This window comes from Rhincodon typus, chromosome 17 (genome assembly GCF_021869965.1).
Source record: "Rhincodon typus isolate 14 chromosome 17, sRhiTyp1.1, whole genome shotgun sequence".
NCBI lineage: Eukaryota > Metazoa > Chordata > Chondrichthyes > Orectolobiformes > Rhincodontidae > Rhincodon > Rhincodon typus.
In genome coordinates this window covers 35,478,330-35,499,567 of record NC_063348.1, presented here as the reverse complement: position 1 = coordinate 35,499,567, position 21,238 = coordinate 35,478,330, and the positions used below count along the sequence as shown (strand labels likewise).

Genomic DNA, 21,238 nt, shown 5'->3' with positions numbered 1-21,238 from the left:
CTGGAATAAACCAATATTGATTAGAGATTAGAAAGGGGTTGATAAGGTAGGCATGGAAATGTTACCATTTGAAGCGGTGTCCAAACAAAACAAAAAGGGCCATAAATATAACAGTCAGTAATAAATCCAACAGGGAATAAAAGGGAATCTTCTTTGTCCAGAGAAAATGTGCACCTCAGTAATATAGGGAGGGGGATGGGGAGGTGGTGAGTTAATTAGACTGTAAGACCACGAGAAATAAGAACAGCAGTAGGCCATTCAGCCCCTCAAGCTGCTCCATGATAGGATTATGGCTAATCTGACATTCCTCACATCCACTTCATTGTATTTTCCCTGCAAACCTCGGTGATCAAGACTTGATCTCAGCCTTAAATATACACAAGGACTCTGCCGCCACAGCTCCCTGTGGCAAGAAGCTTCAAAGACATGCAACCCTCAAAAGAAATTCCTTATCTTGGTCTTGAATTGGTACCCCGTTAATCTGAGTCTGTGGCCTATGGTCCTAGACTCTCCTATGAGGGGAATCATCCTCTCAGTATTTATTCTGTCCAGCCCCTTAAGAACCAGATTTGTTTCAACAGTATAGATGCACAAGGGAAAAACAAATAGAAGGATATGCAGATGGAATCAAAAGGTGCTAGGAAGCTCATGTGGTGCATAAACCTTGGCAGGGATCTGTTGGCCAATTCCTGTACTGTTATAAATAACACACCAACGCATTATCCAATGTCACAACTGAAAAGGTGCCTTTTTATTGATTAATACAATCAGTTACGTACTCAGAAAATATTTTAGCGAGGAAAAGCCACAACCTGCTGGTTATTTGCTGTTTTTTGGGCACATATTTCAAAAGAATGGAGCTGACTTGAGGGCAGAGCAGATTTCACCAGTGTTCAGTTCTCACAAAAGGTAAACAGCTTGTATTCTGCAATGCTCCAAATATGGTAAACCGTGCGACATGTAAAACCTCGCAGCTCAGAACATTAATACGTTCGGGACAGAGTTACAGCCTGCATCACTAAAGAAAGCTGTAAAGGGTACAGTGTAGACAGAATGCCAATTAGAACTACACATCATATTAAAAATAACCCACAATTAAGCCTCTAGTTGCTTTTGCTTTTCCTTTTGCACAGAAAGGTGACTGAGGAGTTGTCAGAGACCTGGTTTGGACAACAAAGAAATGTTAGCATTTTCAACCGAATCCTGTCCTCTTAGACTGCCGCCCTCTCCCTGTGGAATCTCACATGGTGTCGGGATCATCGTGCTCCTCTGGGCTCCCCTTGTTATAAAGATCAGTCAATGAATCCAGCCCTGTGGCCCGCATCTCTTCCCCATCTGGCATTGTGTAGGTGTAGCTCTCCACATCACCAGGACCTTCCAAGGCTACAAGTTGAAGAAACGGAGCCTCTTCCATTTCCATGTACTGAGACAGGTCTGCAGCGATCACCTTTTGCTCAAGATCAGACTCCTTACACACTGACAAAAAGACGTTACTAAGGGAAGGGGGTAGAAAGAGTGAGAGAAAAATACAATTCAACAACCTGCTACATCATGTCCGCAACCATTTTCAATCATTTTATACACAAGTACATGCAAGATAACATCTTGTACACATCTGTTACACCCCAAGACATGAACAGAACATGATTATTCAGCACCTCAAGTCTACTTCTCCATTCAGTTAGATATAGCTGATCTATACCTCAGCTCCATTCACTCACCTAATCACCATATAATCAGTAGTTATTCACAACACCGATTACAAGTAAAAACACAAAGCGCCAATTGATAAACAAAGAGTATAAACAAAATTTCCAGTTGTCTCCCAAACTTCCGCAGACAGCACCTTCCAAACCCACAACCATTACCATCACATGAACACCATCACATGAACACCACCACCTCCAAGTTCCCTGCGAAGTAACTGACCATCCTGACTTGGAAATATATCACTGTTCCTTCACTGTTGCTGGGTCAAAATCCTGGCATTCCCTCCCTAAGAGCATTGTGGGTCAACCCACAGCACGTGAAATGCAGCAGTTCAAGATGGCAGCGCACCACCACCTTCTCAAGGAAAACTAGGGATGGGCAATAAATACGGACCCTACCAGTGACATCCACATCTTGTAAGTGAATTTTTAGAAGTCATCTTTGTGAAACACAAGCCACTTATCAGTTAGCAATGTTATATAAATGCACTATATTGCTAAATGTGTAAGTTTTCATTGACAAATGCTTTGAAATATTCAATCCAGAGAAACTGCACTTAGCTAACAGCTCAGAGTTTTAAATGAATTCAATTTTTTTTTTAAATCAAAGTGAAACTTTAGGATGAGATTTATTTTAGTCAAATGTTTGAATTTTCTTTTAGAAAAACATTTTCTGCCTGTAGTCAGAGTCTACATTAGCAAGCTTTATGTGGTAATATTTTAAAACTGACTCTAAATCACTAGCAAGGCCGGAATGAATGCCTTAGCATTCGAAATTCGAGGGGCTTGCTAGGCCACTTCACAGGATAGTTAAGAGTCAATTGTGTTGATGTAGGACTGCAGTTATAAACAGATCCAGGTCAGGAAAGGATGGCAAGTTTCCTTACATAAATACCTTTATTAAACCAGCCAGGTGTATATGATAATCCAACGATTTCTCCTGCCACCAGCTTTTTAAGTTTCAGATTTGTTTAAAAACAAACTGAATTTGAAAGCTTCCAAACTGGATGGTGAGATCAAAAAGGAGGCAAAATCAAAGACAAGATTCAGATCAGCACATTAGGGACAGAGTTCATGATGCAAAATTCCAAGCACAGTGTTCAGTCCAGATAAGGCGTTGTTGCTTAAGTTTGTGCTGAGCTTCACTGGAAATGGTAGAAATGTGAACGGGAGAGCAGGATGTGGAATTAAAGAGTCAGGAAACCAGAAGGTCAGGGCAATGCTGCAGACTGAGTGGTGATGTCATTATCTAATAAAGATTACCCACCATGCTGCTCTCCCCAACGTACAGAGTAAACTAGATTGAAAGAAACAGATGCAAATACCTGCTCTAACTGTTGGGTGTGTATGAAGTCTTGGATTATAGGGAGAGGAGGTTAAAGGGTTGACATTACACAGGCCGCAAGTGTGCGGCTAGATGCTGTGGAGGGAGCTAAAGTGTTAGGGGCGATTAACGAGTAGACCCAGGTGTCACAGAGGGAAAGGCCAGTTTGGAATGCTGACAGACGAGGGAAGAGGGAGTGAGTTGAGGTGGCAGCATCATGCTGGATGGAGATGGCAGAAATGACAGAGGATGATCCACTGAATTGGTGGGATGGAAACAGGGAACAAGGGACCTCTATCACAGTATTGGATGGGAGAGAAACAGGGTGGTGACCTTCCAACAGTGCAACAGCAGATGAGCTAAGCATGTAGCATGCACAACACAGTACTCGCGAGTGATTTTAATCTGTATATAGATTTACTTAAACCATTTGAGCACTAAACGCATAGAGGCAAAGTTTCTGGATGTGTCTGCAAGATGGTTTTCAACAGCTATATGTTAAGGAGACAGCTACCGGACATGCTATTTTATATCTAGCATTACGTAAGGAAAAAGGGCTAATTCTTGTTGTAAAGATACTTCAGGGATAAGACCACGATATGATAGCGTGTTACATCATGTCCGAAAGTGAGGGAATTTGTTCTAAAGCATGGGAGTTAAATTGAATAAGGGACATTGTGAAGGCATGAGACCCAAATTGGCTAAGATGGATTGGGAGAATAAATAGGGAATTTTACATTCCTTCAAGGTGCAAAAAAACACAAAAAGCTCACTGAACCACAGCAAACAAAGCAATTTCAGGATTGTACAAGATTAAAAAAGGCCGAACAAGTTAGTAATAGTCTTAGAATTGGAAAGTTTATAAACAACAACAAAGGAAGATCAAGAAACTCGTAAAGAAAGGGAGAATGGGATATGAATGTAAACCAGCAAAAAACGAAACTGGACTGTAAAAGTTTTGTAGGTATGTAAAAAATAAATATTTGGCTAAATTAAATGAGAACTATCACAGGCAGAGTCAGGAGAACTTATAAAGGGGGAATAGAGAAGTGGCCGAGAAGCTGAATAATAACTTTGTTAAAAACCAAAAGAACTGCGGATGCTGTAAATCAGGAACAAAAACAAAGTTGCTGGTAAAGCTCAGCAGGTCTGGCAACATCTGTGAAGGAGAAAACAGAGTTAATGTTTCGGGTCCGGTGACCCTTCCTCAGAACTGACGGTGACTGGGAAACGTCAGTTTATATGCAGAAAGTAGGGAGGTGGGTGGGGTAGGGAGTAAACGATAGGATACAGCCCAAAGAGAGAGAAAGACAGTTGGACAGACAAAGGAGTTGCTAACGATCAGGCTGGGAGGGTGAATAGTTGTTAATGGGGACTGTTAGTGACTAACAACACGGGGTGTGTAATGGCAGGCTATGTGGTAACAAGGCCTGGTGTGTGGGGTCGGGGGCTGGGACATTGGAGAGTTTAGGCCCTAAAATTATCGAACTCAATAATTGAGTCCAGAAGGCTGTAGGGTCCCCAAGTGGAAAATGAGGTGATGTTCCTCCAGAGATAGTAGGAACTGCGGATGCTGGAGAATCTGAGATAACAAGATGTCGAGCTGGATGAACACAGCAGGCCAAGCAGCATCAGAGGAGCAGGAAGGCTGACATTTCGGGCGTAGACCCTTCTTCTGAAGGGTCTTCCTGCTCCTCTGATGCTGCGTGGCCTGCTGTGTTCATCCAGCTCTACACCTTGTTATCTCTGTTGTTCCTCCAGCTTGCGTTGGGCTTCACTGGAACACTGTAGCAAGCCAGAGACAGAGATGTTGGCGAGGGAGCAGGGTGGTGCACTGAAGTGGCAGGCAACAGGTAGTTCAGGGTCTTTTTTGCCAGTAGAACGTAGATGTTCTGCAAAGCGGTCGCCAAGTCTACGCTTCATTTCCCCAATGTAGAGGAGACCACATTGCGAACAGTGAATGCAGTAGACTAGATCCTGGGAAGTGCAAGTGAAGTGTTGCTTCACCTGGAAGGTATGTTTGGGCCCTTGGACACTGGGGAGGGAGGAGGTAAATGGGCAGGTGTTGCACCTTCGCCGGTTACAGGGGAAGGTGCCGTAGGGCTGTGGGGAGGTGTTTGGGGTGAAGGAAGTGTGGACCAGGATGTCCCAGAGGGAACGGTCCCTGCGGAAGGTGGACAAGGGAGGGGAAGGGAATATGTGTCTGGTGGTGGCATCTTGCTGGAGGTGGCAGAAATGGCATCTGATGATCATTCTTTCCCTCCAGGACACCCTGTCCACACTTCCTTCACCCCAAACACCTCCCCACAGCCCTACGGCACCTTCCCTTGTAACCGGCGAAGGTGCAACACCTGCCCATTTACCTCCTCCCTCCCCCAGTATCCAAGGGCCCAAACATACATTCCAGGTGAAGCAACACTTCACCTGCACTTCCCAGAATCTAGTCTACTGCATTCGCTCTCACAATGTGGTCTCCTCTACATTGGGGAAACAAAGCGCAGACTTGGTGACCGCTTTCGCAGAACATCTACATTCTGCTCACAAAAAAGACCCTGAACTACCTGTTGCCTGCCACTTCAGTGCACCACCCTGCTCCCTGGCCAACATCTCTGTCTCTGGCTTGCTACAGTGTTCCAGTGAAGCCCAACGCAAGCTGGAGGAACAACACCTCATTTTCCGCTTGGGGACCCTACAGCCCTCCGGACTCAATACTGAGTTCAATAATTTTAGGGCCTAAACTCTCCCATGTCCCAGCCCCCCACCCCACACACCAGGCCTTGTTACCACACAGCCTGCCACTACACACCCCCTGTTGTTAGTCACTAACAGTCCCCATTAACAACTATTCACCCTCCCAACCTGATCGTTAGCATCTCCTTTGTCTGTCCAACTGTCTCTCTCTCTCTTTGGGCTCTATCCTATCGTTTACTCCTTACCCCACCCACCTCCCTATTTTCAGCCTAATAACTTTGTTGTTTGTTTTCACTGAAAAAATTGCAAGGAATCTTCCAGAATTACAGATCCAAGGCATAAGGAGAATGAAGAGTTGAAAGAAAAGCAGCTTCAGTAAAATGACTACTGGACAGATTAATGGGATTGATAAATTCCCAATACCTGATGGTCTAATCTCAGAGTGTTGAAGGAGGTAACTACAAAGATAATCAATGCATTGATGATTATCTTCCAAAATACTGTAAGTTCTGGAATGATTTCTGGACATTCCCACTATTTAAATAAGGAAACAAGGGAGAAAAAGGGAATTACAGACCTGTCAGTCTTATATCGGTAGGGAAAATGTTAAGGATGGGATAAATAGGTAATGGCTGGTAATGATCTGATTGTGCATAGTCAGCATGGATTGCAAACAAGCAACTATCTGACGAACTCGAGTTTTACAAAGATGTTACTAAAATAAACTGATAAAGGAAAGCCAATGGATGTAGTCTACTCAAATTTTCAGGCGAGCTTTGATAAAGGTTCCCATCCACTAGGAGGATGGTCAGAATAATTAAAGCACATAAAATAGAAGGTAATGTACTGGCATAGATGAATGATTGGTTACCAGGTAGAATCAATGAGGCTGCCAATACCAGAATGACCGTGACTAGTGTGGTACTGCAAGGGTCAGTACTTGGGCCTCAGATGTTCACAAGATATATGATTTTGAGGTGGGGACAAAATGCAATATTTCCATATTTGCAGATGATGCAAAACTAAACGAGGAAGATGTGAACTGGCTTTACGATTTGGATTTGGACAGGTTTATTTAATGGTCAAGAACATGGCAGATGGAATATGGAAAAATGGGAGGCTATCCACTTTGGTAGGAGAAACAGACGTGCACAGTATTTCTTAAGTGGTAAGAGAAAATGTGGATGTACAAAGTGACCTAGGTACTCTTGTCAATAAATCACAGAATGCTAAAATGCAGGTGCAGCAAGTTATTAGAAAGGTTAATGGAATGTCAGCCTTTATCGTAAGGGAGGTTGAGCACAGGAGTAGTGAGGTCTTGTTTCAATTGTATAAGAGTTTGTTTGGATTGCACTTGGAGGTACTATATGCAGTTTTGGTCTCTATCTCAGGAAAGGTACTATTGCCATAGGGCATGCAACAAAAGTTTACCAGACTTGTTCCCACGATGGAGGGACTGTCCTATGAAGAGCCTGTGGGCAAACTGGGTGCATATTCTCCAGTGTATTCTCCAGAGTTTCAGTGAGAGGTGATCTCATTGAAACTCACTAAACATTTAAAAGGATAGACAAGGGTAGATGCAGATGCTTCACCTGGATGATGAGTCTAGGACCTGGGACAAAGTTCAAAAATAAGAGGGATTTGCTTAGGTTGGAGATGAGCAGAATTGTATTTTTTACACTCGAACATTGTGAACCATTCTCTACCATAGAGGGCTATGGAAGCTCAGTGAGTACATAAGGTAGAGATTGATAAGATTTCAGATTATCAGTGATGTTAAGAGTTTATGCGGATGGGATTGGTAAATGGCACTGAAGTTTCAATAAGACATGATCATACTGAATGGCCTACCCCTGTATCTATGTTCCAATGAGAGTACTGAGGGAAATGTTGCACTATGCTGGGAATGTCAGCTTGGATTATGTGTTGAAGACACTGTAGTGGGACTCGACCTTCTGACTCAGAAATCAAAGAGGTGCCCACTGAGCCAGGCTGACACATAACTTTATTCTAACTTCCATCAAATGTTAAGCAGTATTTCAGATATAATTTACTTTCTTTCCCTCTTGACAAGTAGAGTTGCTAGGGAAACATACAGGTGCCCTTTCATTAGACAGAGTCAGAGGTGGTAGGTTTAACCTTAGAGTCACCACACCCCAGGTGAGGGGAGACACCAAGAAAGCAGGATTTTCCTGGTGACCTCAGCTAGTGCAGGAATTGAACCCATGCTGTCACCATTGCTCTGCATCACAAACCAGACACCCAGCCAACTGAGCTAACCGACCTAAAGCATGTTCATGTCAATTTTTGTTCATACATTACTTAAAAGTCAGAGAAACCAAAATGTGACTTACAAATATGAAGTGCAGGATTAACATTTTAAATTATACCATAAAAAGAAACGGCATAGAAAACTCAGCAAGTCTGACAGCACCTGTAAAGAGAAAAGAGGGTTAGCATTTCAAGTCCAGTGACCCGTCATCACAATGACATCATCACTGGACTCAAAATGTTAACTCTTTTCTCTCAACACTTGCTGTCAAACCTGCTGACTTTCTCCAGCTCTCTGTTTTTGTTTCAGATTTCCAGCATCTGCAGTTCTGTGTTATTACTGTGAAATAAAAAAAATTGTTGCTGAAAAATAGCAGGTTGTACACGGTGACAGTAATTATACTGTCGTGTGATTACAGCCAGTACCTGATCTTCAAACTTGCCCACTAGTACATGCCAAAAACGGGAGACAAACCCACTAAGATTTTTACTCTGCAGATGTGATTGGATTTTCAGTAAGTTAAAGTCAGACCCATTCTTTTTGTTAAAAACTGTACAACCAACCATTAGATAGCAAGAATTGCAGATGCTGCAGTCAGAGTCAACACAGTGTGGAGGAACACAGCAGGTCAGGCAGCATCAGAATTCTGAAGAAGGGTCCCAACCCGAAACGTAACTTTCCTGTTCCTCTGATGCTGCCTGGCTTGCTGTATTCCTCCAGCTCCACACTGTGTTGAAACCAACCGTTATGCACAGTCATTTACCCTTCAGGTTGGCACACTAGCCCCTTCAAGCAGGGACAGCGGTCTAAAGCTCCTTCAGGCTCCAGTTCCCAAGTGATGAGGTCCAAACTTCGGAGTGTGGGATCATGGCAGGGTTGGCCCTTGGTGGGCAGTGGGGTACACACAGGAAACAAGAGATCTGAGTGAAATTAATAAAGACTTTGTGACAGCAACACCATGTCTGCAATGTCAGTGATGGTTCAGTTCAACAGGCTATTTCACAAGTGTTCCAACCTCTCTCAACAACGACCAAACAAGCAAACTTGTTCTTCCACAGTGTATCATTAAAAGCAGATAAATGTTTTCAAACATATCCCATTTTTCTTCACAACAGGTAAAATTGTAGGAATATAGGACTTGGGAGCAGGAATAGATCATTCCCTTCTGTACTGTTCAGTAACATCATGGCTGATTGGATAGACTTCCTTCCTGCTTGGCTCTCATAAACGACAACTCCCTCATCTATCAGAATTCTGTATCACTCAACTTTCAATGTACTCAATGACTCAGCCTCCATTCATTCTCTGGAAGAGAATTTTGCAGATTAACAACCTTCACAAAAGAAAAATCCTCATCTCTCAAAAGGGAAACCTCATTTTTAAACTGTATCTCTTAGTTCTAGTCTCCTTCACAAAAATATAAAAACAAACATACAAAGTTTTATATTTAGGCTTGGCCTGTCTCTTTCTCACCACTAAGGTTAGTCATGATGTGGAGGTGCCAAAGGGGCTACACTCCAAAAGCTTGTGATTTCAAATAAACCTGTTGGACTATAACCTGGTGTCATCTGATTTCTGACCTAAGTTTAGTCAATGTAAGTCAAGCCAGTCTGGGGCCAGAATTCAACTACTGTAAGTTGATAAAGCCAGCGGCTAATCAGACCCAAATTATTCCAGGTTGATACAGCCAGAGACTTATAGGAATTTAATCGCTATTTGGGGTGAAAACTTCACAGCTCCGTGAACACTTGTATTTCCAGGTCTGGAAAAAACAGTTTTAAATGGCTTTTTTAAACTATGAGAGAAACAGGCCCGTTGAGACTTGCCCTTAGTAACAGGGCCATTTTCCAAGCTAAACTGCATTTTGGATATCATACGAGTTATTAAAACTGATACTTGTTAAACTTGACCATATGCCCCCACACTTCCACATTTTAGAAGCCCAGCCTTAGGAGCTTGGGGGAGGGGAGGGGTTAAACTAAATCATCAGATTACTTTTTGTAACTCACAGGTATGGAAGGCACAACATAGCTCCCCACTGCAGTCATGTTGCTTATCACAGATGGAGCCCGTTCCTCCTTTCACGGCACCCGTTTTGCATTGTCCCCAGATACACAAAGAATCCGAATTACATTCTCCATCTCGAGTACAGTTCTAAAGAAATTCAGAACAAAACGTACAGTCAATATCCAACTCAAAAAGCTTCTAGGACAAAAAGTATTCTGAATATAGATGACAAATCATTCTTTTTTGGTTGTCGCTGGTGATATCACAGTTCAAGAAAATCAGGCGAACGAGAGAGAAATAAGGATGGGAAGATGTGATCAAAAGTTAAAATGATGCAAACAGAATGGAAAGAGACTAATGTGCAGTGTTAACACCAACAGTGAATAGTTGGGCTGAATGGCCTGCTTCTTTGTTATACAAACTACAAGGAACAGTAGTTATGTATTCCAGGGAAGATGATTCCAGGACAGTATAAAAATTTAAACTCATTTTAATAAAATCTGAAACTAAAAACAAGTGAACATGAAACTACCAGAATCATGAACCAGATGGGTTTGCACTCAAACTGGAAAGGTGCTGTTCCTACACAGTCCAAGCCTGTATGTAACCCCAGATCGACACCAACAATGTTGACTCCAAACTGTTATCTAGCTCACTGCCAGCGGCTCAAGAACACCCACCATCACCTTTTCAGGGCAACAGAAGGCTAGCGACACCCACCCACATCCCAAACTGAACATGAATGAACCATAACTCACCTCCTCCTGTGCTCTCTGGGGAAGGCACTTCGATTCCAAGACATCAACCCAGCAGAAATGGTCTTTCCTGCAATCCTCATCAACAATACACTCCTATGAGAAGCACAATCCATTCAGTAGGATGTTAATTAACAACTGCTACAGTTCTAAACACGATTCACTGCTCCTGGGCAAGGAATTACTGATGATGGCCTTTCTACAGTGTGTTCATTCATACAGCACCTTAAACATCCCGCTGCATTAGCAAGGAAAACCAGATACTTATCCACCTAAGCAGATATATCAGGACAAGTAGCCGAAAGCTGGTTAAAGAGATAGCTTTGAAGGAGGGGAGGTGGAGAAATTTACGGAATTTTGGATTTTAAGACCCAAGTGATTGAAAGCACTGATGGATTGATATGAATTAAGGATCCCCAAGAGGTAGAATTGGAGAAATATTCCACGTGAGCTGTGGGATCTGAAGGAAGTGATGGACATTAGGAAGGGCAAGGGACTTGAAAACAAGTTTGCGTGTCTGTCTCTTTCTTACTCAAGTCAGAAGGTTGTGGGTTCAACCCCACTCCAAAGACTGGAGAACAAAATCCAGGCTGGCACACAAATGCAGTACCAAGGTGCCATCTTTCAGTCTCCTTGGCCATGTGGTCGTCATAGATCCCAGGGTACTACTCAAAAAAAAAACTGGACCAGTGTCCGGGCCAATATTTAACGTCAATCAATACGACTACAAGATTATGTCATCACTTGTCAAATTGCTGTTTGTTGGACTTTGTTGTGTATAAATCAGTTGTTGCGTTTCAGACACCCCTACACTTCAAAAAGCACTTCACTGACTAAAGCATTTTGGCTCACCCTGAGGATATGAAATGCAAGCTCATCCGTCCGTTACAGCTAATTTTGTCATGTAGCCACCGTTGGAAAGCAAGGAACAAGGGCGATTGATTTGTGCACACAAAGATCCCACAAAATGACCACAAGTGTTTAGAGATGGGTTTGGCAGAGAGTGAAATATAGACCAGCAAGGTTCCTTCAAAAAATTTAACGGAATATTTCATGTCCAGCAGAGGAGAGGGGACTGGTTTTGGTTTAACATGTCGGAATAGCAGCACCTCCAACACTACAGCACTCCTTCACTACAGGCTGGAAAAATGGCTCAAACCTTATGATGGAATTGAACCCATGGCCTCTGGCCTCACAGACAATATGACAACCCACTGAGTGAGCCACATTTTCCATTGGGAATCCTGCATTAGGTATAATAGGACAGCATTATGTTTTTTTAAAAGATCAGACAGTACCCATTCTCAACATGCTACTTATTCTTCACCGTTAACACAATTTCTTCCCCTGACATTTTCTCTAATAACTCCGTCCCTTACTGACACCAGCCCACACAGGCTTGTGAAATTCCAAGATTAAACGCCAAGACACTGCTTTAAGCAAAACCTCAGCAGAAATCCCACAGAGTGAAATTATACTGTTTTCGTCTGTCAAAAAGTTACTTTGAACACCATTAGTGGGAAAAATATTCATGATGCAGCAGGGGGGAGGTGGGGGTTGGGAGACATTGTTTGATTCAGTTAACAATTAGTAAATGAAAAGCCCCTGTGCTTTTTGATCAGCTATGGGGAGGTGGGTGAATACCTCAGACAACCAAAGACAGGATAGTAGAGAGGTAAAGTATCCAGGAATACAAAGCACAGCATTTGGCGACTGGACACTGGGTTTGGTTCATAGCCTCCCTCTGCACCACCTCCAGTATCCGGCTGTTTCAGCGACCAGACGGAAAGCAAGATTCAAGGCAAGGGATCCAAACAAGATCCCCACACAGCTCCACGGCAACAGCTTCAGACTCCGAGTCAGCCAATACGTTCTTGTGGTTGGGCAGCGAAATAACTGGCAGCCTTTGAAGGAAGATTAATCCAACATTTAAAAGAAAAAATGAAGGCAGCTGGCTCTCCCAACTCACAAAACCCCGAACATACCCCCTTCCATAACAACGATATAGTTAGAGATCAAAATTCTCCTGATGTTCACCTACTCAGTAGGACAATGACAAGGAAACTGCTTACTTCTTGTAATTACAGTAAAATATGTTCTCTCCAAACCTGACATTATGTCAGTGAGAGGGGGAAAAGGGTGAGGTGGCAGGTAATTTTTACCATAAGGCTCTGTTTAAGGCAATATTGGAACACAGTTACATTATGTTCCAGTTCTGCGGTGTATGTTTTTCAACGGATCACAATCTTGGAAACTTTCACACTGAAATGCACTGGCCAATGAGTTGCCAGCATTTCACATGTTGGACTAAGGTTCTCTCCCTTCTGTGTAGCTTTCAATGCTGCTTAATTTTTTTTCAAAAGAGAGATCAAGATCGAGTCTACAATATCCACTACATTAGAAACTAGCTGGCTCTTCTAGAGAAGCTGGTTGCATGCCATTTGCCATACTGTTAACGAAGAAGGGAAGGATTACACACTAATGCAGATGTATTAATCTGATGCATATGCAACTCCTTAAAGCTACAATGAGTAGCTGCTTTTGAGTGTTATTTAGGAGAGGTTAATCATTGTTAGTTACATCCATGTTATTTTAAGGACAAAATTATGCAACTGCTAAAGAAACCGATTTATTGGGCTTCAATTATTCAATTCTCTATCCCTAAAAATTTTTAAGAGAATCTCTCATTTATATTTGGATGAATCAGTCCTCGTCTCCATCGATTCCCAACAAAGCCCATTCTACAGACTGATCACTCAATGGAATATTGTTAGGTTGGAAGGAGGTCATTCAGCCATCCTGCTCCACTATTCAATGAGATCATGGCTAAACTTGATCCCATCTTCACCTCCTCTCCGTCTCCCATGATTCTGTTGCTCACCAAAAAAAAATTGATTGCAATCTTCAAAACTCCAATCAATCAGGCCCTCCATCACCTTCACACTGCTCCCCACCTCAACTTCATTCACACCAAGTTACAAAAGGAAGAATTCCAGCTTCCTACCTCCCTGTATGTGAAGAACCCAACTTTTTCCCGAGTAACCTGGCTCTAATTTTAAGATCATGTCCAATGCTCTCTCTGATTTCCCTACACAACGCACAGTCTATTTGATGCACTGTTCAGTATCAGAAAGGGGCCAATTCTGTTTGCTTGCTTGTCTTGTGTCTGTTAAGGTGTGGACTGCTGCTGTCAACACCAGTACAACTTGAGAGGGAATATTAATTATGTCCTATTGTTTCAGATTCCTCCACCAGAGGAAATAATCTCTCATCTACCCCACCAAATTGTTTTAACATTTTAAATACATGGCACAGCGGCTCAGTGGTTAGCACTGCTGCTTCACAGCACCAGGGACCCATGTTCGATTCCACCCTTGGGCAACTGTCTGTGTGGACTTTGCACATTCTCCTGTGTCTGTGTGCGTTTCCCCTGGGTGCTCCAGTTTCCTCCCACAGTCCAAAGATGTGCAGGCTAGGTGGATTGGTCATACTAAATTGCCCATAGTGTGCAAGGATGTGTAGATTAGGTGGGTTACAGGGGGATGGGTCTGGATGGAATGCTCTGAGGGTCAGTGTGGACTTGTTGGGCCAAAGGGCCTGTTTCCACAGTGTAGGGATTCTATGCTCTATGATTCAGATCAGCCCATAATCCCCTGAGCTCAAGGGAATACAGTCTGGTTTCTACAACACAGCCCCACAGTTTAACTCTAAGTTCCAGTATCAATCTGCTACAGCCATCCAAAGTCAATACATCCTGAAATGTGGTGTCCAGAAACGAAGTTACTTCAGACAGTATCAGAGCAAAGACCGTACAACTGAATGGTGAACTTGCTACACTTTACATTCTAGTCCCATTGAGATAAAAGGCAACATTCCTTAAATCTTCTTAATTGTATCTGTCTACTGGCATTAATTTCTGGATGTAGCTAGAACAAAGAACAAAGAAAATTACAGCAAGCCTGCGCCGATCCAGATCCTCTATCTAAACCTGTTGCCTATTTTCCAAGGATCTGTATCCCTCTGGTCCCTGCCCATTCATGTATCTGTCTAGATACATCTTAAATGACACTATCGTGCCCGCCTCTACCACCTCTGCTGGCAATGCGTTCGCACCAACCACCCTCTGCGTAAAGAACTTTCCACGCATATGTCCCTTAAAGTTTTCCCCTCTCACCTTGAAATCGTGACCCGTAGTAATTGAGCTGACATTCCATATTTCTCTGATCCTCTGCACCTTAGTTTGTTACCACTTAGATCATATTCCAATTTATCTATTCGGCTCAGTGATAACCTCACACTTCCCCACCTTGAATTCTGCTTGATATAACTTTGTCCACTCAACCTGTCAGAGTGCCTTGCTGCTCCCATCTATACTAATGACCCTCTTAACTTAGTGTTATTTCCAAAAGTCACTATACAACCTTGCATTCATTCACGCAAGTTATTAATAAATATGGTGAAAAAGTGAAATCCCAATTCAGATTCCAAGGAAAAAAAAATCACTGATGACTTTTTATGTATTCCTAAGGGAATCAAAAGGATATGGGGATAGCGTGGGAAGGTAGAATCAGGTACAGGATTCACCACAAACATGCTGAATTCCCAGCAGGTCTGAAAGATTCAGTGGCTTGCTTCAACAAACAGCAAATCCATCTGAAAGAACCTGCTGACAATGTTTTGAACAGCATCAAACACTGAGTCAGTTCAAGCGTAAGAAATTGGGAAGGCGGGGTGTTTTTGTGCAGAATTTCTTGGAATCAGGCTTTCAGTTCAGTCTGAATCAATGGAAATGGAATTCGCAATCTTCTGGTTGCTGCTGTGTGCCCTACATCAAACAGGAACCCTCAGTCCCCAGGCTATGAATCACAGAACTACAAATAAGAACATGATGCTGATAAAAAACACATACCATGACAAGCATAGATTATTATTCTTGGAACAAATGGGGTGGCGGGGGAGGAACATATTCTCTGGACTGTCCTCACCACAAAACAATATTTACTTTGTCTGTTATTTAAACATATCACTGGATGAGGGTTCAATCCTTCAAATGCAGGGATCCACATGGAGTTGGGCATCAAGTTTCTTTTTAAAACTGTACATCTAAGTTTGCTGAAAGTTGGGAGGCACAGTAAATTATATAGACAAATAACTTTTGATGGTTACCAGCTTCCAAAGCACACCCAGTCCTCAATCTGTTAATGTGCACTCCTTAATTCTACTGATGTACATCAGCAGCAAAATATTCACCTTGGATTTTTCTTTAAATTATAGGTTCCCTTGAACATCCGATCTGTTTGTGAACCTGATTGCAAGTTAAGTCAGCAAACTTGCATGGCCTTCCCCTTACTGATTACATTTTAATCAAAGGGTTGGAGTTTGCTGAGAAAGTCTGCCACATGTTCGAGACTATCCTTTCTCATGGAACAATTTAAATGTGACTTCACTTGGTTGGGATGGGAACAAGAAGTTACAAAAGAGGCAGAGGCACACAAAGAAACAGTTGAAAAACAACAAGTAGGAGTTGATTGTAGCAAGGTTCAAAATCAGCCAGACTGAGCTGAGCCATCATGTTTAGTTTAATTGTGTGTTGGGGGGTGCAAAATGAGTTAGGTACCAGATACACAAAATCACTATGGAGGATAATCATCTTCAGTTGTACAGAGCTTTGGCTAAACTCCAAGTGAAGTCACTGCTCTGTTCTGGGCACATCAGGAAGGATAAATTAGTTCTGGAGAAAATACAGCATAGATTCGTTAGAATGTAAATGTTTCATCTCCAGATTTTCAATAAAGACAGGTTACATTAACTAGGCTTGCATTCTGTGAAGTTTAGAAGGTTGAGGCTAAATTGACCAAGTTATTTAAAATAATAAGTAGATTGGATAGGATACCTAGAACAGACAGATAAATTATTTCTGCTGGTAGGGAAATCCAGAGACAAACAAAAACAGAAAAATGCTGGAAATACTTTGCAGCTCATACAGTACTGTGGAGAGACAAAAATCACAGACCTGAAACACAAATTCTGTTCATCTCTCTCAATCTGCTGAATACTTCCAGAATTTTATACTTCTATTTCAAGCTTCTAGCATCCACAGTATTAGTGAGTAAATGGAAATGAGGCACAGATCAGCCATGATCCAGTGGGTGGAACAGAACAGGGGCTGGAAAGGATGCTCCCGCTCTCAAATTTCCATTTCTGTTGAAGTTGCTGATCTGAACAGACTCTGGGGTACTTACGTACTCAGGTAACACTGTGAAAAACAGCACTTTCCAAACTTCTAGAAACATAAATCTCAAAACACAAATAGAAAAAATCACTAGCTACAACAAGGACATATATAAAAAAAAAGTAAATTCCAGTTCGGGGTTCACTGCAGGGCTCTGGGCTGAAATTGCATTCTGTAATCCCGAATCCAGACCAGTACCTCAGGACTGCTGGATTGTCCAGGCTGTGAAGAGCTTTGGTCTGTCCTGAAGCAGTTGGGAGAGGTTTTTTTAAATGTACCCTTCTCAATAAAAAATTTAAACCAAAACACTTTGGGATTGATGATGCAGATGGTCACAGTGCGGCCTCAGGCTGGAATCAAGAATGCAGAGGAGGTTTGCCGACTTTTGTGGTCATTGACACGCTTTTGCAAGTTGGCCTGGGGCTGTGTTTTTTTTAAACTTTATTTTCTAAAGGAAACCATGGTGGTCTGAATCACATTTTCCAGACACGGGCAGCAACAAGTTGAGTTTGGGAAGTCTTTCCACAGTCCGAAAGAGAAAAAATTGTTCAAGCAGAAAAATTAGCTCCCCTGCTCTTGAATGTTTCCAATGAGAGATGGCAGTGTGGGAGCAAGACAGAGTGTTAGTCTAGCCTAAAGTTCAGAGCCTAATGACTGCAAAATTGTGTAAATTTACTCACAAGCTGGAAGAAAAAAGAAACTTTAATTCCTATAGTGCATTTCATGATTTCAGGATGTCCCATAGCTTTTTACAACATATGGAGTACTTTGGAATATAGACACTGTTAGAATGTAGGAAATGTGACACAGCAAGCTTATGTAAAAGGTAGTGAGATCACAAACAGATCATTTGTTTTTGTAATGTTGATTAAGGGATAAATATTTGCCCTGGCAATCCCATCTGAAGGATGGCTCCTCCAAACACTTGGCACTTCTGCCTCCAACCAGGCAGTATTCCCTTGGGACTGCAGTTTGAAGCTCAACCTGGGTTATGCATTCAAATAAGTGGAGCTGGATTTGAGTACAATTTAATGCCTTAAGAGTATAAAAACTGGAATCACGCTGCATGTAAAGAGTTATGTTCTTCAGAAATCTGCCCTGGTGCTGACAAGAAGACCGAAAAAAGCGAATCATCATTCTGGGTCAAAGGAATTTATCTGAACCAACCTCCCTCTCTCACTGCTCCACAGACACACACAAACACAGACATACAGCCTTGAAGAGGCTGTCCAGTTAGTGCATGCATAGCAAGATAAATGGAATCAATTTACTCTGTGAAGCATCTGAATATTTTGCCTACAGCAGTAGAATCGATTAAAAACCTCACCTACACAAAGGTCTGTATTAGAATCACTGGCCCTTTTGAAATAGAGTAATGACCCAGCTTAAACACAACATAATTTCAAACTTGGCAAAGACACGAAATCTGTAAGAAGTGCTAAATTATGAGGAGGACAGCAGCAAGTTTCTGAAGAAAAGAGACAGACCAGTGAAACTGGCTGACATGTGGCCAATGAAATTTAAGAGAAAATTGAATTGAGTTAGCTTTATTGGCACACGCTCTCGAATGAGTAGAGTGAAAAGTATGTAACGTTGCCTCTGGCACCATCTTAGGTACAGGGTAGCTAGGTACAGAAACTTAAATATGTTTTATAGACTTGAAATAATCATAAATAAATGTTCAGCCTAAGAATAAGGAAGTTTTTTTTAAAAAACATACTCGAATTTTAGTCTTTTCACAAAGTCTATGCCAGCACCGAGCCTTCACACTGCCCGGGCCAAGTCTCTAGATCACACTGGACTTCGAAACTCAAGGTCTCACTTCCAGTAAATCTGAAATAATATAATTTGGTCAGAGGAATGGAGAAAAGCAACAAAAAAAATGAATTACACAATTTTAAAGGGGGTATAGGAATGTAGGAATAAGATCTATAAGGGAGTGAGCACCGAATAGCCCTAGAGAAGGGACTAGTACTATATTAGGTATGAATAGACTGAGGAGGACCATGTGGCCAAGTTTAGAACAAAGACAAGAATGCATACATGTAAATGCACAAAATGTGGTGAATATGGTTTATGAGCTACAATCCGTTGCCAGGTGGCAATATGATGTTATAGCAACAGAAATGTGACTTAAAAATGGAGCAAATTGCACACGAAATAGTCAAGGAGATAAAGCACTCATAGAAGATACAGCAGGAAAACAGAGAGCTGGGTTGTCAGCATTGTTTAGGGAAAACATTGTAAATGTTGGAAAGAAAATGCCTTGAAAGTGATGACAGAATTCATTTGGTAGAGTTAAAGAAGCAAGAGCGAGTGCTACATTGGTATTCAATAAATGGAGAGAGATGGATGAGCAAAGCTGCCACGATATCACAATGGTGATGCACAAGAACAAGGGAGTGGCAATACAGAAGGACTTAATTACCTTAATATTGTTTTGGATAGTGTTAAGGTAAAGGGAAAGGAGGGGGAAGGAATCTCTGAAATGTGTTCAAGAAAACTTCCTTTATTGACTTATCAGTGATCCATCTGGAAAGGAGTCATTGCTGAATCTGGAGCTTCTGAATGTAGTAAGCCAAACAGACGAAATGCCATTGAGAGATTGCTGGGTGAGAGGGATCATCGGGTTTAGATTAGTAAAGAAAGGATCAACACAAATTACAGTATTTAAAATGGGTTAACTGCAGTGGGATGACAGGCAATCTCACCAAGGGAAAATGGAATCAAGACGGACAGAAAAGACCAATGGGTGATCTTTGCATGGGAGATGTTTTACAGACGAGCTAGGTACACTGAAGTAGTAAATCAAAGCTAGGGCACCTTGGATAATGAGGGATGTACACAATATCTTGCAACAAAAGCCAAAAAAGACAGGGTGTATAAATCACTCAGAGATAGCAAGAACTCCGATGCTGGAATCAGAGACAACACGGTGTGGAGCTGGAGCAACACAGCAGGCCAGGCAGCATCAGAGGAGCAGGAAAGTTAGCATTTCGGGTCGGGTGTATGATCTGTTCTAAAGAGGGGTCACTGCACCTGAAACTTTAACTTTCTTTCCCTCCACAGATCTGCCAGACCTGCTGAGATCTTCCAGCAATTTCTCTTTTTGTTTCAGATTCCCAGCAGTTCTTTCGGCTTTTTTGTGTATGACATGCGTCTGGTGGGGTCTTCAAGTGAGAACTTGGCCAAATTTAATAAGCTGAGGGGGAAAAGAAAACAGGACTGCCAAAAAGGAGTATAGAACAAGACAGAAAGAGTTAGCTTAAAAGGTAATGCATAAATGTTCTATTAGCATATAAATAATAAAGTGGGTAAGAGACGGATATGAATTATTAGGGGAAAAGGAAACCAAGTACATTTAGAGGTGCAGTAGAAAGCTGGAATAGTTACTGTACTTTGGAATCAGCATTTACTAAGAGGAGAGAATGCTGACAAAGTGGAGAATGTAAAGGTAATGGACAGAGAAGTGATTTCTCTTCCCAACTCCTCGCCTCCCTAAGCATGCTGTCAAAATATGGAAACAGTTGTCTGAAAGGGCAATGCAAGAAGATTCAATAGTAACTTTCAAAAGGGAACTGGATAAATATTTGAAGGACGAGGAGAGAGCAGAGGGAGTGGCCCTAACTAGATAGCTCTTTTAAAGAGCTAGGACAGACAAGATGCACTAAGTGGCCTCCTCCTAAAAATGATGACTTGCATTTATACAGTGTTTTTCAGGAGCACCTGACATCCCAAAAGCAGGTTGAAGGGAATGAAGTATTTATAAAATGCAGCCATGTCATAATATAAGAAACACAGCAGTGATGTGCTACGCAGCAAAATACCACAAACAGTAACATGGTGATTATTATATGATTGGTTTCTGTGATGGTGACCGAGGAAGAAATATCAGGCAGACACCAGGGGTAATTCCCTTGCTATTTTACAAAATAGTGCCATGGCTTCCTGTACATCCAGTTTAGCAGGCGGATGACAGACCATTAACATTTCATCCAAAAGTTGGCACTTCCAACAGCGCATTCTCCCACAGTGAGACAGTGAAGCTACAATCTTGGAAGTTAGAAATGAGTGTGGTGCCAACACAGCCAGAATCAGCACAGCTCTGACTCCTGTGCTGCATGTTTCTTCACTTCGTCACCTCGCCTTACATCACCATAGCTCGTTATTTTTTTCTGCAGAAGGGAAACCGGCCTTGAAGGAAAAGCCTTCCTGTGAAATTCAGCAAATCTGTCAGAAGCTCTGTCC

General features: G+C 42.1%; 1 protein-coding gene across 4 annotated transcripts in view; it reads right to left on the bottom strand.

Moving 5' to 3' along the window:
• Window positions 1-724: 724 nt before the first annotated feature.
• Window positions 725-21,238, bottom strand: part of LOC109933402 (dickkopf-related protein 3) — a 72,418-nt gene continuing 51,904 nt past the window's right edge. For all 4 annotated transcript variants that reach the window (XM_048607248.1, XM_048607247.1, XM_048607245.1 and 1 more), the window contains 4 exons: window positions 10,762-10,854; window positions 10,006-10,150; window positions 8,760-8,916; window positions 725-1,493 (listed from right to left, as the gene is read on the bottom strand). In XM_048607248.1, coding sequence (XP_048463205.1) covers window positions 1,241-1,493; window positions 8,760-8,916; window positions 10,006-10,150; window positions 10,762-10,854 — 648 coding nt within the window. In that variant the 3' untranslated portion in view covers window positions 725-1,240. The remainder of the gene's footprint in view (window positions 1,494-8,759; window positions 8,917-10,005; window positions 10,151-10,761; window positions 10,855-21,238) is intronic.